The sequence below is a fragment of the Balaenoptera ricei genome, chromosome 11 (assembly GCF_028023285.1).
Source record: "Balaenoptera ricei isolate mBalRic1 chromosome 11, mBalRic1.hap2, whole genome shotgun sequence".
Classification (NCBI taxonomy): domain Eukaryota; kingdom Metazoa; phylum Chordata; class Mammalia; order Artiodactyla; family Balaenopteridae; genus Balaenoptera; species Balaenoptera ricei.
In genome coordinates, this window is record NC_082649.1 from 95,305,291 (window position 1) to 95,322,749 (window position 17,459).

The window sequence follows — 17,459 nt, forward strand, 5'->3', positions numbered from 1 at the left end:
AAAAGTGAATTCTTAAAATGGTCCATAAGCTTAATGCATGGAATGTTTGTTTAGTAGTTATATGTAGGCTTGGTCATCATTAAACTTTTTAATGGAGTTTTCAGATGTGATATTTGATATTCTTAGATATTTATTCTCCAGTTGTGTATTTTCTGTCCTAATTTTATCTTTTGTATGTTTGTAGACAAATGCCGTTTAATCTTTAGAGCTGCTGGTGTTTAATTAGTCTTAAGTATGAAATATGTGCCTTCTTGGTGACTAATCTGACATTTCCTCTTAGATATGCCAGTGACCAGTGGATTACCACTTGTGTACTTAGTCTGAGCATAGGCAGGAACTTAATATTTTAGATTAATATTTCTTAGATTGAAGCCACTGGAAATTCTTGAGAGTAAGAGGATTAGCCATGAGAATTTTCCCTCTTAAACAGGAGCCCTTATATCATTTAAGTTCAAGAAACACTACTTTATAATTTTCTCAAGGTGAATCCTTTTGGTGTGGTGTTTCGAGCAGAGAAAATTTGTATTTGTTGGGAAATGTTGTTTTATTTTACTGAATTCCTTGATTTCCCCCCCCTTTGACATTTTTTTGCTTTCTCAACTTTCCTGTCGTTATTAGCTGAGAACTGCTTAGCAGAAAGAATAAATGGCTCTCTGCAAAGTATAAACCTGCCTTCCAAGTGGATTCAGTCCAGTGTATTTTTTTTTTTTTTTTTTGAAAACTACCTGCAGAACATGTGGGTACTGTAGAGCCCTCTGGATAAGGTACAGCTCAGGCATGAAAATAGGGAGGACGGACGGAGGTGGGAGGAAGGGATGGGAAGGTGCTTATGGAGGGGAAGAGAGAGTGGGGGAGAGCCGTGCCTAGGGCGGTTTGGATGCCAAGGATTGCCATGGTGTCTACGCTGGTATTATTTCTGGATGTGTCTTGAACCCAGTGGATATTACCTTTTTGTAACTGAGAACAGCAGACTGGTGACTAATTCCGAAAGAGAAAGAGGGAAGCCTCTGAATAGACCATTGTTTTAAAGGGTTGAGACAAGCTGCAAACTTGCAGTCATGCACACAAACGTAGGCAAGTCCTTACCCTCCTATAAATGTGGTTTCTTTTTGGTTTAGGATTGCTTCCTGCAGCTTATTTTTCTCAAAAGATGTTCCTTCCTAAAAATACCTATACTCCAGGTTGAGGTGGAGCGAATGCTGAATTTGAAGGAAACTGAAAGATTCTTCACCCACCCACCTTAGTTCACCTTTTGAAATTCTCATTAGAGCATTTCTTAGTTATGGAAACTTGGGTATAACAATGGTTAAAATTTATTGAATGCCTATTTTGTGTCTGGTATGGATTTTCTGTAATCTCTCTGATTAGGGAGAAAAAAGGCTTGTGTTGTCCTCATTTTGTGGATGAGAATGCTGAGTGAGCCTTGGTGAGATTAAACGACCTGGCCAATACGATAAAGCTGGTCTGTGGTGGAACCAAGACCAAGTCCAGAAGGGTTGTGTGGAAATGCGGACGTGTTCCCTGGGAAAGAAGCCCATTAACCCACTGGCATCTGGTAGCATCTTGCCTCAAGGCAAGGGGAGACTCTACAAAGAGAACATTGGAAACGATTCTGAAGTACATCATTGGTCACCATCATGCTTCTATCACCCATCAGATTAGCTACCGTATTTCTTCCATTATTTTTCTTTTGTTTTACTTAGTCTGGGTTTGGAAATCAGAGATTGGAACATCAGTTTAATTGCCTAGGATGAAACTAGTTCCCCTTGAGTGTGGTTATAATATGCTAAGAGACTTGCAGAGTTACACAGGTGAACGAAGGAAAAATGACTGTGCGGGTTGGTGGCCTTGGCAAACTGTTATGGGAACCCTCTGTCTGGTTTTACCATGTTCCCTGGCCTGCCAGAGCTGCACTAGTAATATCTCCAGCCTCATTTGTGAATGTGTAAATCTGGAGTTAACCCAAATGTGGGTTTGAGAATTATCTCTTACTTACTTAATAGATGTGTAATTTAAAAAAAAAAATGACATTATTAAGCAAAATTTCAAATATACACAGTAGTAGAGAAAATAGTACTCCTTTTGTACCTATTCAACTAGCTATGCAGTGTCGACCAAACTTTTTCATCTCTCTGAGTCTGTTTCTTCTTTATTAAATTGGGATAATGATCTCCTCAGGGAACTACTGTGAAAATTAAATAAATTATAATTGGTATGTAACAATAATAACTAACACTCCATGAATGCCGCAACGATGAGATACCGTGCTGTGTGATTCCTGTGAGGTGAAGGTACTATCTTTATTTTCATTTTACAAAAGAGGAAACTGAGGCTTGCAAAAATGTTAAATAACACATTCCTGGTCACAAAACCAGTATTTAAATCCTGTTTTATTTTACTTCAAAGCTATAAAGAAGACCTTTACAAATTATAAAAGGGCTATGCAAATTCCCTTCCAACCCTACCCTATTTTCTTTAAAAATACATAAGCTTGTGACTTAGTCTTACCCTAACCAGATGTCCATGAATTCCTTAAAAAATGAATACATTTTTGAAAAGCCAAGAAGGCCAACAAACAAGGCCTAGTGGGTTGGATTCTTGAACCCCTTGTGCATTGCACTTCGCCTCAGGGTGTACTTAGGTATTTGCTTATTTCTGTGGTTCTTGTATGAACTGGCTATATTGCTTTTGCCTTGCGGCAGAGAAATATATAACCCATTGTTTCCTCTTTGTAACCAATCTTCCTCCTCTATGTACAGCATGCTGCAGACTTGGAAAAGAAGCAGAATGAGACGGAAAACAGGAAATTGCTGGGGACCGTGATCCAGTATGGCAATGTGATCCAGGTGGGTCAAAGCCACTGTTCTGTCGTGGAGCTGAAGCTTTACAAAGAGTGAAATGAAAAACAAGCACACGAAACCTGGCTTGAACAGATAGGACTCCATGGAAACAGCCAGTTTATTGCAAAGGTCTAGCATTTCTTGTGATGTGGGCTGGACTCTTGGGCTTTTAGTTGGTTCTTTCTCAGTGCAAGAGTCCACTTCTCTCCTCTGTACTGATAATTTAAAATCTGTCCACATTTTTTAGATGGGAGGCTCCCTATCTGAAGAGGAGCCTGGCTGTGGCACTTTTGCCTAACTTGCATTGCTTGAAAGTTCTTCATATTTGGTAAAAATTGGTTCACGAGCTGGTCGCCAGAAGTAATAAGAGCAAGTCTGTACCTTCAGGTAGAATATTTGATGATAGGTCTCATGTCTTAGCTCACGGGTTGTGAGCTTTACTTGTTTATATCTGGTACCTTCAAATTTGACAGGATAAAAGACAATTTAAGAAACAGCTACAACAGGTTTTGCTAAAAAAAAAAAAAAAATCCACCTAGGTCTATCCTTGCAGAAAACTGTGAAGAAGTCCAGTGCCAAATGTGGCTTTTTTTTTTTTTTTAACCATTTTTAAAAATTGAAGTATAGTTAACTTACAATGTTGTGTTAGTTTCAGGTATATAGCAAAGTAGTTCAGTTATACATATGTGCATATATCTATTCTTTTCCAGATTTTTTGCATTATAGGTTATTACAAGATATTGAATATAGTTCCCTGTGCTATACCGTAGGTCCTTGTTGTTTATTTTATATATAGAATAGTGTGTATATGTTAATCCCAAACTCCTAATTTATCTCTCTTTACTAATACTAATATTAACTTTACAAATGACAGAGGAGTTCCTTCCCACTTTTTTTCCTTTTAGGTATTGGGCAAGAATTCTTGCCATGCCTCAGCTGGCTCACTAGCAGAATGGGAATAATAATGGTATCTGTTGCCTAGGATGATTGAGAGGTACCTGTCACAGGGTATGCTGTGAATACTTACTACCTAATATTTCTTATTTTCCCAGCCTAGATCTTGAGGATCACCTGTAGGTAATGCCAGGTTAGAAACCAGCTAAATCCAGCACTTGGAGAGGTGCATGGAGAATCAGGGGCTACTCATCAGCGTACCACGGAAGCTTGGGAAGGCATTGCCTTATGTATCATGGCCAGGGGATGTCAGGGGCTCACGGATCAGACAAGAAGATTTGTGGGCCTCCTAGGAGTGTTCTAGAAACTGTACCTGTTAACCTGAAAAGGGAGATACTGGCAGTTGGGAGTGGTGTCCCATGCTAGTCTTATCATTTCTCCAGGGATTGGACGGTCTTTCATATTCCCTTCCATCTTCTCTTACAGCCTGTTGAGTTGGGAAGCCTTGGTCAGCTCTTCCTGGTCTAGACTTACTATGAGACGTTTCCCATCTAGATCTTCCATCTTTCCATCCCCTTCATGTAACCGTGACACAAGAATTAAGAATAGAGCGCTTAGAAATTCAAGGTGGAAATCTATAGCAGCCGTGTTTTTTCCAAATGAATTGACAGGCCCCTAATGGGGTCACTTATTAAATTGAACTGTTTCTCTTGTTCACAAGTGCCCTTCCTTAGCTCCACCTTCATGTCAGGGCATATTCAGACTGCAGTTCTTTAGTCCCTTTACCTGGGGTTAGACCCCTTCCTGCTAACCAGTGGCAGAGTGCTGTCCTAGCTGACGGTGCCTTGACCTGAGCGGCATCCATCGTGTCCAGGGCTGTGTTGGGGGAAGAAAAATGTCTTCTTCTCCTCTTCTACTTCTGCTCCCTTTGCTCTTCCTTCTTTCCTAATCATTCCCTGCCTTAGCCACTTCTGTGGTTCTCTAACTCCACAGGTGGCTCAGTGGTGGGAGGAGTGTTTGATACATATCTTACATGACTGAGAGAGAAATGTAGAGCTTCGGAGATGTGCTGACACTCACCTTATTCTCTTGGTGGTTTTCAGCTCTTGCATTTGAAAAGTAATAAATACCTAACAGTGAATAAGAGGCTTCCAGCTCTGCTGGAGAAGAATGCCATGAGAGTCACGTTGGATGAGGCTGGCAACGAAGGGTCCTGGTTTTACATTCAGCCGTTCTACAAGCTGCGATCCATCGGAGACAGTGTAAGTGCACACGCCCAGCCCAGGGCGTGCTCCGTGCCAGGCCTCCAACCATAACTGTACACTAGAGTCAACTAAGAGAAATTTAAAGTTGGAGCCAGAGGCTTATCCTGTATGAGGAGAAGGAAATCACTATGGAAACCAGTGTTTGGGAAACAGGGAAATTTGGAGAGCAATGTGACCTAAATACAGTAGCTCTGTTTTTTTCCTACTGGGCTTCTGAAAAAAATCATGTGAGCAGCCCATTACTTGAGTAACTTTACCACAAAAGCAGCTATCATGTATGAGTGTCCTGGGGAGTGTCCCTGTCCTTGTAGATCAGTAGTGGAAAAGAAATGCTTCTCTATTGCGGAAATAAAGTTAGGGCAGAAGGATGGAAAAGAGGTAGAGAGATCAGGGAAGGAGAGTGGATTTTAGGATTATCCTCAGTTGCTCTTTGTTCATAACTCTGCAGGCTCCTGATTCCATTTCAGTGACTGTGGTTGGTCCCGAGCTGGCTCTTCTCCTGAGGGGTCATTAAGTTATAAAGCCCCAGAAATCCTTTCCGGGGTGACTTAGAACAGTTCTGATACTTATTAGCTACCTTAGTAACTCATTATGTGGGCATATACTTAACAGTGACTATGTTTAAATGCTATCAACTGTATTTCCAACCTTGTTAAGATTCTGAAATAGTTGTTTTCTACCAAAAAGAAATATGTATTTAAACAGTGTGAAATCTTGTCAAAAAGCTTAACTTGCCTTCACCTGAAACTGAGTTTTCCCATTTTTTTAATATTTAAGTATACAAGCTTTGGGTCGTTTAAATATGTCTTAGTTTATATGCTTGCGTGCATATTAAAGTATATACAATATACCTGAAGCATCTAGTACCTGAGCGGCCCCCTCGCAGCTGGTGTACAGTGCATAGTGATCGTCACCTGAGTATAGAAGAACGAGTCCAGTAAAGCTTAGGTTTCACCTAGAGGGTTGGGTTTCTTGACATATTTAACTTGCATATATTTTGAGTTAGAGAAAATTTAGTTGTATGTGTTCCCCAAATGTATCAAACCGAGAATAGGTGTGTTTTACATCTTAGGAAACCATCCTTTCCATTCTTCTTCCTTCCACTCCCATAATAAAAGACAGGGGTGCTTTGCTCTGAACTGCATTTGTAGCAAGTCCCTTGCTTTCCTGTCCTTTAAGCTTACCTGTTTAGCTGTGCCTTAGTTGAGAAAGTAAGATGGACTTGAATACTTGTAGAATAGTGTCTTTCAAAGGACAGGTATTCATCTACTCATGGGCCAAGAGATCAATTTAGTAGCTTGTGACTCTCATTTTAGAAAGTGGAATAGAATAGGCAGTATCAAGCTGTGTTAAACATAATGGGGATAAGATTGTTTGGGGGGGGTGACTTTTTTTTTTTAGATAAATAGAGATCTCTATATCTATATGTACATGCATATATGTATATACACATACATACATATACACATATAGCCACATAAGTCTGTATGTATGACTGAGTCATAATAGAAAACGTATTTCTTAATACGACTTTTCAAAAAAGTATAGAAGTCATTGCTTTAGAAATATAAATTTATAGCTTTATTCTTTCAAAGATAAAGACTTACTTCAGGCAATAATCTGCTTCTACTCCTAAAATTTAGTTAGAGCTTATTTGTACAACTGCCTTAACTGAAGCTAACAAAGATCTGATTTTTTTCTTCCTGCTCTGGACTGACTTTGAGATCGCCTTTGGATAATCATTGACAATTGTGGGCAAAAATTTACCCTTAGGCTTGTAAACATCACCCCTTCCTGGTCAGGGTCAGGCTTCGGGGTTTTAAAATCTTTTTTTAATTTTTTATTTTTTTGAAATTCCATTCTTTATATATTAAAAAATTTTTATTTTATATTGGAGTATAGTTGATTAACAATGATGTGTTATTTACAGGTGTATAGCAAAGCGATTTAGTTATACATACAAGTATCCATTCTTTTTCAAATTCTTTTCCCGTTTAGGTTATGATAGAATATTGAGCCGAGTTAATTGTGCATTTGTGCTGTATCGTTCTGCTTGCTGGAAGCTGGGCCTTCTTCTCTGCAGGCTCTTACAGCTCCTGCCAGAACTAGCCACTGGTCAGTCTGCAGTCCTGACCTGTTTTGGGAAATGCTCTATTGGTCCTTTCCTTTCCAGGTGGTCATAGGTGACAAGGTTGTTCTGAACCCCGTGAATGCTGGCCAGCCCTTACATGCCAGCAGTCATCAGCTGGTGGATAACCCAGGCTGCAACGAGGTAAGGGAAATCGAGTTATGGCTTGTGGGCAGGCATATGCTGCAGAAGCAGACCTTCCTGGGGCTAGAGCATGTGCGTGCTCAAAGCGACTTGAGTAGTGACTCGGGGCAGTGTACCCATTCTGCAGGTGAACAAACTGAGAGCCAGGCCTGCCACATGAGGTTATATAAGCCTGTTCATTGGGTGGGGGCTGATACTCACCTGAGGGCTCAGTTTGCTAAGCTTTGTATCCCTGGGGGATTATGTTCTAATTTCTTTAATGAGAGAAGGGCCCCCTTTACCAAGCGTTTTTGGCCAGAGGGGTACCCTTTTCTAATTGGTCTCCCTAAAGAGTGTGTCTTTTGCTAATTCATAAGAAGGGGACACTGCCGGCCATCGGCAGCCCTGTGAGAGTGATATCTTACTTTTGGCAATACATCTACTTAACTTAATTGGCAATTATAGGACACAAGGGCAATAACTTGATTGTGACATAAATGTTTGCCTAATGTTTGTTTGGAGGACACAAGCTCTGGAAACTGACAGATACGGATTCAAATCCTGAATCTGCCCTTCCCTACCTCTGTGACTGTAGGTTCATTACCCAGTCTCCCTGGGCATCAGTTTTCCTACCTCTGAAATGGGCATGATGGTTATTGCTATTTTTTAGGGTGTTGCTGAGGATAAAATGTATTAGTGAATGTTAGCCCAGTGCCTGGCCTATATTTTGTGTACAAACAATGGCTGTATCATTAACATTTTAGAATGTATACATTGGACTTTTTTTTTTTTGCCTTTGTAGCTCATCTCATTTTATACATACTTGTTTTCACTGGGCCTTTACTTTTTGGCTATAGTCCAAGAGACTTGGGGGAAAAAAAAGAAGAAGAAGATATCATTCCAGGAGGGCAGGAAGCTTGGTTCTGTTAGCCAGAGTTGCAGCATACATACTGACTGGTACAAATAAACCATTTACTACCGAAGACTTCTATCAGGCCAATTGAATTTGCAGGTTCTATGATCTTAATGGTGTCAATCTTTAGGCTTGGAGGGCTGAAGCACAGCCTTGCTTCTTGGGCAGAAATGAGGCATTTGGGCGCAGGAGACCACAGTTGTTGAGGGGTATGTGAAAAAATAACTCTAATTTGTTTTCTAGGTCAATTCCGTCAACTGCAATACAAGCTGGAAAATAGTCCTTTTCATGAAATGGAGTGATAACAAAGATGACATATTAAAGGGGGTAAGTTTGATACGTTACAGGCTGGGCAGCACTTGGCTCCTCTTTGGTTCTCTTTTTAAATGCACTTTCCTTAATTCCTCCGTGTGTTGACTTTTAGGGTGACGTCGTGAGGCTGTTCCACGCCGAGCAGGAGAAGTTCCTCACCTGTGACGAGCACAGGAAGAAGCAGCACGTCTTCCTGAGAACTACCGGGCGGCAGTCAGCCACGTCCGCCACTAGCTCCAAAGCCCTGTGGGAGGTGGAGGTAAGGGATGGGGCGGGGCGGGCAGGGGGAAAGGATTTACGGATTTATAGGAATAAGTCACATCCAGGTGCTTAAACCCACCTTGTTCCAAAAACAATGGATGACTTGGGATGACTTAGAGAAACAAACGCATCACGCCATATCAGAAGGATGCCGGATGTTTCTGTGGAGGAAAATAATAGCTACCTTGGAAGCCAACTTCCAACTGAAGTTAGAAATTTCTTTCTCTGGATCATCTGATCATCTCTTCCTTCTGTTTTTTTTTTTCTTTCCCTTGCTCAGTTATCTATCACAGCAATATGTAATCAAGTGCCTAACCCATCACGATCTGTAGGTGACTGCACATTGGTGATAGGATGGGAAGATACTGGGTGGTGAAGTATCTACACGTCCAGAGCACAAAGAGGCACATTCCCTGTTCTCTGGAGGTGTAGATGAGGCAGGGCAAGCGATTAAGGAAGACTTCCTGGAGGAGCTAGCATCTGAGCTGGTGCTGACAGGATGACCTGTATTTCAGAAGGAAGGGATGAATGGAGTAGGTCACTTCATATAAAATACTAACGTGGAATTGGAAATGTGAGGCAACCTTGGGTTAGAACTCAGTAACCTCATTTGATGAGGAGCAGAGGATAGTCTTGCGAAATAAGACAGAAACTGTTTTAGGAGACCAGATCCTGAAGGGCAACATATCCAGGCTGTAGGGACTTGGGACTTAATTCATAAACTAAAAAAGTATCAGAAATGTCAGAACCCTACAGAAGTCACCGTGACTGACTTTAGAACCTTAAAAGCAAGTACCATGTCTTCTTCACTCACAAACTGATTGAAATGAAGTAAACATGTCAACCTTTTGGGGAGAATTTTTGCAGTATGGACTAACTTAACCCAGAATTCCACTGTAGAACGTCTTCTATATTTTTTCGTCTGAGGAGCAACAGCTGTCTAATTTTTACTCCCCCCAAAACTGTTCCCTGCCAATTTTCCCTCTGAATACTCTAGGGAAACACTGAGCGTCTTCCTTTTTTATTTTCTTCTTGAGGATTTTAGACACTTAAGTGCCTCTTCCAAATAAAAGAAGGAAGACAATACCACGTGTTTTATATTTCTGGTCATGATTTAGGGTTTTCGTTATACATCTTCACCTTATTGCCAATCAGTTTTACATATTGTCATATCATTTTACACGTGATGTAAGAACCTTACAATAGTATACAGTTGAATCTTGAACAACACGGATGTTAGGGGCTCCGACCCTCCACATGGTTAAAAATCCATGTATAACTAATAGCCCTCTGTGTTCGTGGTTCCTCTGTATTCGTGGATTCATCCAACCATGTAGCACTGTAATATTTAATATTGAAAAAAATCCACGTGTAGGTGGACCCTTGCAGTTCAAACTCGTGTTATTCAAGGGTCAGCTGCACTTCTGTTTCTCCCTTCCTGTCCTTTGTGGTGATATTCTCTTGCATTTTATTCTATATATGCTATAAACTCCATAGTGCATTTTTATTTTTTTTTTGCCTTGTTTAAGGAGTCAGTTGCATTTTAAAAACATGGAAAAACGAGAGGACAGGAGTCTTTTACCCACATAGCTATCATCTCCAGCTGTTCATTTTTTGGTGCAGATTTGAGTTTTCATCTAGAATCATTTTCCTTCAGCCTAAAGAACCCCCTTGTCATTTCTGTAGTGCATGTCTGCCACTGGCCAATTCTCTCAGCTCTCATTTGAAGACAAGAAAACAGCTTTATATTTGTCCGTGAATATCTTTAGTTCACCTTCATTTAAAAAAATCAGTTTATTTTTCGTTTTTGAAAATAACAGCTTCATTGAGATACAATTCATATGTCACACAATTCACAAATGTACAGTGTGTAGTTCTCAGTGGTTTTTAGTTGACCCAGAAGAATTCCTGAGCCATAGCAGGTCACACCTCATCTCTCTTCAGGTTTGCCCCTCCCCACCTCTGGTAACTGGTCCACTTTCTATCTCTATAGATTTGCCCAGGTTGAACATTTCGTATAAATGGTATCCTACAATGTGTGGTCCTTTGTACCTGACTTCTCTTACCTAGCATAAAGTTTTTACAGTTTATCCATGTTGCCATGCATATCTGTATTTCATTTCTTTTTATTGTCAAATAATATTCCACTGTATGGATATACCATATTTTATTTACTATTTATGGTCATTTGGATTGTTTCTGCTTTTTGGCTGTTGTGAATAATGCTGCTGTGAACATTCATGCACAAGTTTCTGTGAGGAGTTTAATTGTGGATCATATGGTTACTTTGTTTAACCTTTTGAGGAAATGCCAGACTGTCTTGAAGGCACTAGTGTATGTTCCCACCTGCAGTGTATTAAAGGTTCTGATTTCTCCATATGGCCTTCATTCATGAAGGGTATTTCTGTTGAATGTAGAATTTTACATAGACAGTTTTTTCTTTTTGTACTTGAAGGTGTTCATCCATTGTTGTCTTGCATGCATTATTTTCTGATGTGAATTCAGTGGTTTTCTTTTCTTTTGTTCGCTGCATATAGTGTCTCTTTTTTTCCCTAGCTACTGTAAAATTTTTTCTTTTTATTTCTGGTTTACATTAACCTAATTATGCTGTGTCTTGATGCATGTGTGAGTGTGTGTATGTGTATTTATCCTACTTTGAAACCACTGAGTTTCTTAAAATGTGTGGGTGTGTATCAAAATGGGAAAATTTGGGGGTCACTGTTACGTATTTCTCTAGCCTCCACCAACCCACATGGACATACTGGGTCATTCGATATTGTCTGACAGGTTACATTTTCCTGATTCTTGCCTGTCCACTGCTTTATGACAGTATGCTGAATGTCCTGACGCTCCTTTGTTGACTGTCTGCATCTGTTGCCTTCCTTTGAAGAGTATTGAATTTTGTTTTGCCAGACAAAGTTACTTGTAGATCACTTTGATCCTTTGGAGGTTTGTTTTAAAGCTTCATTAGGTCAAGTGTACTGTAGCATTTTTTTAGGGCTTGACTAGCCCTGCTACTAAGGGGCGAGCCTTTTGACGTCGCTACTGAATGCCGCAGGTGTTCAACCGGCCTCTCCCCTGGCTTGTTAGAATCAGAACACCTTCTAGTCCTGTGTGAACTCCTGGATTGTTGAGCTTGCGACTACCCTCTCATTTTTTATTTGGCCTTGTGGGGTCTCGCCTTACACATATGCAGCTTGGTATTTAGCCAAAGACTAAAGGAGGCCCCCTGTGCAGATTTCTGGAACTTTTTTTCTGGGGAGCTCTGTATTCTGCCCTGACAAATTCCAGTCACCTCAGCCTCCTTAAGTTCTGACGTATCTCCTCACCTCAGTGAGACTGGTCTCCTCCGCTTGAATACTTCTTCTCAATGCCACTGTCCAGAGAGGGGGACCTCCCAGCAGAAAGCTGGAGCAGTTGTGGAGATCACCTTATTTCCCTGTCCTCAGAGATCACAGTTGTGCACTACCTGTCATCCAGCATCTGAACCCAGTTGTTTTGTATACCTTACTCAGTTTTCTCGTTGTCTGTGGCATGTTCATGTATTGTGTGAGGTGTCTATTCATGGCACCAACTACCGGTGCCAGTTATTCCATCATGAGCAGAAGCTACAGTTACATTTACTTGTGTGCTGAATTGGCCCAGGCACTGTGAGTGTCCAGTTTCAAAGCACAGGCGTGTGGATGTATTATAGTGCATGAGTGCATGGATAAATTGCTGTTACAGTTTTCCATGAGATTCTTTTTTTGGTTTGTTTTGCTTCTTGTGGATGAAGTCTAGGGTCTTAACTTCTTCCTTATGATTAAGGCAAATAATCCGAAAACCACTGAACTTTGTCTTACAACCGTTTCATGTTAATTAGGGGACTCTTTTTTCTTTGGAGAAACATCGCTTAACGATACATATGGTACTTGTTAACGGGTTTGTTGGAAGATAATGGTTTTTTTCAGCTTAAATACCGCTCCTGAACTATGACTTCTGTGTGATGTCTCAGATTCAGTGTTCAGTGTTATTTGGATTGACATTTCTTCCACTCCTGTTGATCATTTCTCCTCTTGCAGGTGGTCCAGCATGACCCGTGTCGGGGTGGAGCAGGGTATTGGAACAGCCTCTTCCGTTTCAAGCATCTTGCTACAGGGCATTACTTAGCAGCAGAGGTAAGTGGCAGCCCCATAGTTTTTCTCTTTCAAGGATGATGTAGTCCTCTTCCCTCACTTACCTGTAGCCGTTGAGTAGTTAGGGGCTGAGGGTAATGCTCAGTTACCTAGCTCTTCCTTCTGCTTTTCTGTTTCCTTCCACCTCATTTCCCTGCTTATAGACAAGAAGAGGCAAAAGTCGTGAACACATTTTAGTATTTGACAGGGATTCTGATCAAGATGTGGGGAGAAGGTCAGTTAGAAAATAACGCTGTCGTGGGAATGTAATGTCCATCCTGGTGACTTTATTTAATAATACTGTGTTGTATACATTTGACTCTGAACGATGCGGGTTTGAACTCTGAACGGGTCCAGTTACCTGTGGATATTTTTCAGTAGTAAACACTGCAGTGCTACGCGGTCTGTGGCTGGTTGAATGCGAGAATGCAGAAGAACTGCAGACGGGGAACCGCAGATTTGGAGGGCCAGCTATAAATTATACACGTGTGAACTCCCGCATTGTTCAAGGGTCAGCTGTATTTGACAGTGGCTAAGAGAATAGATCTTGAAAAAAATCATGCTAATCAGGGTTTTAGGATTATCTTTCCATTTTGCTCTTGTTTACTACTCTCACCGCATCTTATTTACCAACCCTGATCCTAATATGAATGACCAAGACTTGACCGCAGTGAAACATGGTATGTAAAGCTGGAAGCATTAAAGCCCATAAAGAATTAGATAATTTTATAAAGCCTGGTTACTCAGAGCTTTAGTGGAATAGACAGGGTCTTTTACTTACAGGAATGTAAAAAATCAAAGCGATGTATTTTAAATGACCGTGAAGGGTTTTTGAGGAAAGGCAAGACTCAACACTGAAGGATGGGAGGAATTTCCCTTTTAGTTTTTGTATTAAATTAAGGAGCCGTGTTACTGTGTGACAGATGTTGAGTTTTACTCTGATCTGCTGGAAGATGTACAATGCATATTCATACCAGACTCTAGCCGTACATCAAGGCACGCCTCCTGTCGTCTGGTACCACTGGTGAGACTGCTCAGAGATTTTCAAGCTGATGCCTGGGTGTCAGTGTTGCTTCTGCAGCTGACCCCAAGGAAGGCTGAATCTAAATGTGCCAACCCCCCTGAGATGCCTGACACTTGTATGAACTGATGATTTTGAAATATTGAAGAGCCGAAGATGAAGACTAAGTTGAAATTTAAAATGGAGCCATAGGAAATTATGGACCCAGCTAACCAGCTGTGAGAAATGTTGATTACATGGTTTGCCAGAGATCAATGGTGGTTGCATTATCTGTTATGTCCTGGGGCGAATGTAGTTCTTGCTGGAAGGCAGACATTTTTTTATTTCTAACTAGAAATAAGCAGGATTATCAATGACTGGATACTGATCTTTTATTTATTTCAGGCTTTTAACTGTTGCTTTGCTAGTGGATTCTTTGTGTTCCTCTGTCTACATTTGAGAGCCATCTATCGGTGACTGGTAGATTGTTCCATGTGTGTTGTACTCGTGCGATGTGTGTTGTGATTGTGGCATGCTGGTTTCGTGAACAGAGGGAAGGGAGAAGTTCTTAGCTGTCCAAAGATATTCGCAGGCCTTGAAGTCTCCTGCTAGTGGGGCCAAGTCCTTGAGAAAACAATGGATGTTTTAATTTCCTAATGATTCTTTTTCATCAGGTAGACCCTGACTTTGAGGAAGAATGCCTGGAGTTTCAGCCCTCAGTAAGTATGGACAAGAGCCTTCTTGTCTTCGTCTGGTAGGGTGAGGACATGTGATCTGGAACCCCATGTAAGAAACTGCCACTGTGGTCACTGAGTGCTGGGGAAGGGGAGACCTTACGCTGCCTTAACAGAGGATCTTGTTCTGTGCTTCCCTTGAGGGCAGTCATACCCCCTTGTGTCCTGGTTGGTCCAAGAGACTGTTGGTCATGATGCTCTTTCTGTGTGCTTAGTCAAGGGGTCTCCATCTCTAAGTTGCAGAAGTTCACGGTATCTCTTGGAATATTGCTAGGTTGGAGACAGTGATGGTCCCTGTAGAAGCCAGCCTTTTACATGCCAGTGTCTCATTGCTGTTGACGTGAATCTATGACTCACTCAGATGTCTTCAAGGAATGAGTGTATAAGGTGGACACTGTCGTTTAGAGTGTGGAGGTAGCACATGAGGCATGACCGCTGATTAGACACTCAGTTGTCTAACCATCTGTCCTTTCTGCAAAGTCAGAAATAGACCTTATTATGTGGTTTGGAATTTTAATGCCAGCTGGATCCTTCTTTGGAGGCCATATTGCCAATTAATGCTGATATGGAGGCACTTGGGTTGGGGTTCAGGTGTCCACAGTTACGGGTTGAAGAGGGAAGTGGTTGTGTTACAGGGAGATGAAGGGGGTAAGTCATGCAGTTCTCTTGTGGAGTGCTTCGTTCTGGTCTAGGATTAACAAAACAAAGACCCAAACGGTTGCTGCTCTGTTTGACGTTGTGTGTCCGTGTGATCATCTTGATGGTGAATATGCTAGGTGGTATTGAGGGTATTATTTTTCGTAAAATTTTGAAAAAATTGGATATTAACATAGGTACATTAATGAAGGGAGTTGGGGTAGAGATAATACAGAATGTAACTGTCATCAAAAGTGCTGTGAATTCTTCAGCAGCCATGAAGCTTCTAATTACGTTTGGGCAGAATGTTAGCTTTGGAAGAAACGCAGAGCAGTTCTAGCTGAGGGTGTCCCACCATTAGTTAGTTGCTGGACTTGCTGGGGGACTAAGGCTCCCCTCAGAGGTGACTTTGAAGGAGAACCATGGTTTCTTTCAGGGAGAGCTGATGTCCGAGTGAACCTTGAGCTCTGTGTGGAACGGGACTGCTCTCCTGGCCTGTTCATGTGCGAGGGGAAGACAGGCATGTGCAGTGCAGGGGGAAGGACAAGTGATCAAAAGTAGGGCGAGAGAGAGAGACTTGGGTTTAAATAGCGGACCCACCGCTTATGACCTGTGTGACTCTGGACAGGTTACTTGCCCTCTCTGAGACTGAATTCCCTCATCTGTAGTTGTGGACAATGTGCTGGTTGTAAGGACGAAGTGAGATGTTGTGCAAATGAAGTGCCTAGCCCATAGTAAACGCTTAATAAATGGCATTTTTGTAAGTTGCAAAGGATGATTACCATTTTCAGTGCCTTTCCATCCACCAGTTCCTCTGGGCTGCACAGCAGTTGCACGAAGGAATTGGGACAGGTCTCTCCATCTTTGTTTGACGGGTGAAGAAGCAGAGAGCGGTCCTCACTGGCCACATTCCTCAGGGTCTCTGGGAGTGCAGTCATCTTTCTACTCTTTCGTGCTTCTCCGTGCCAGGGCAGTGCCATCTGGCATGGGTCTGGCTGCAGGTCTGGGCTGCGTTGCTCTGGCTACTCGGGGTGTCGCTTGGGTGGCGGTCCTCGCGTGGAGGAGGGGTGTGTGCGGGGGGCTCACCCTGCACCCACAAGGCCAGCAGCGCAGCTCCTGCCTCTGGGAGGAAGGTGTCAGCGTTGGGAGGGTCCTTCACCGTCTTCTTGGCTGGGAGACTCGGGAGTGTGGGAGAGGAAGCCTCTCTTTCTGCTCTGCTTATTGGTCGCGTATTTCCTGAGACTGGCACCCCGTGCCTGTGGTTTTGCCTGGGACCCCATTCAGCTTTGTCGCTCTCCTCTTTCTAAATTCAGCAGCCCCCTCGAGCCACGGGCTTGACGCCACAGGGACAGAAAGAAGAACCCGAGCTGGCTCTGGTCTGACGGCCTTCTGCACATGTGCCTTTCCTCCCACTAGGTGGCAAACGCCGACCGCACTCGGGAGGATGAGGGCGCCTTGCTCAGTCACAGTGCGGATGCAGGGGACTCAGTGCAGTTGGCATTTTTCTTCGGGCGTGTGGCAGGTCTGAAATTTAGCTGCCAGTCTGTAGCTGAGCCCCGTGTCTCACACCAGAACCGGGACAGGGTTTATATTTTGAAAGTGGTGTGTGCAACCCTTTGCAGGTAACAGTGGTTAGAAGAGGGCAAATTCTGTTCAGAGTGCTTTCTCCTGAGCTGAGCTCTTGGAGATGCCCTGATCCTCTCCAGTGGATTCTTACGTTAGTGTAGGTGGAATAGCGAATGGGGTTTGTTTAGCCAGAGGTACAGGGTGTGAGAGGAGGGAGTGTGAGAGGGGGAAGACAGAGGTTGGGGGTATTAGAAGAATTGTTTGCATTTTCTTTTCTTTCTTCCGTCCCTCCCTCCCTTCCTTCCTTTTTTTTTTTTTTTTTTTTTATTTATAGACAAAGGCTGGGGCTGCTGATGAACTGAAAAAGCAAACTGTTGCCTACAGTCCTAGAGCTCAGGCCCCATGGAACGAAATTGTCTTATGCTCTCTCCTTTGCCTGTTAGATTTGCTTTTCTTTTCTCCATTCCATTTGGAAAGGAAGCAGGGCCTCAGCCTAAGCAAAGCAAGATAGAGACAAGGGAAATGTGATTTTCCTAGTACATACAGGTGGATATTGTCATCTTGCAAGGATGTTAAACATGAAAAATGATCCCGTATAGAGTCGCACGGCGGAGAGCCACCTTGTGAAGCCTG

General features: G+C 42.3%; 1 protein-coding gene across 1 annotated transcript in view; it reads left to right on the forward strand.

Moving 5' to 3' along the window:
• Positions 1–17,459, forward strand: part of ITPR1 (inositol 1,4,5-trisphosphate receptor type 1) — a 324,648-nt gene that overhangs the window by 128,588 nt on the left and 178,601 nt on the right. The window contains exons 6-12 of the mRNA XM_059940230.1: positions 2,760–2,846; positions 4,838–4,996; positions 7,173–7,271; positions 8,407–8,490; positions 8,588–8,734; positions 12,798–12,893; positions 14,565–14,609. Coding sequence (XP_059796213.1) covers positions 2,760–2,846; positions 4,838–4,996; positions 7,173–7,271; positions 8,407–8,490; positions 8,588–8,734; positions 12,798–12,893; positions 14,565–14,609 — 717 coding nt within the window. The remainder of the gene's footprint in view (positions 1–2,759; positions 2,847–4,837; positions 4,997–7,172; positions 7,272–8,406; positions 8,491–8,587; positions 8,735–12,797; positions 12,894–14,564; positions 14,610–17,459) is intronic.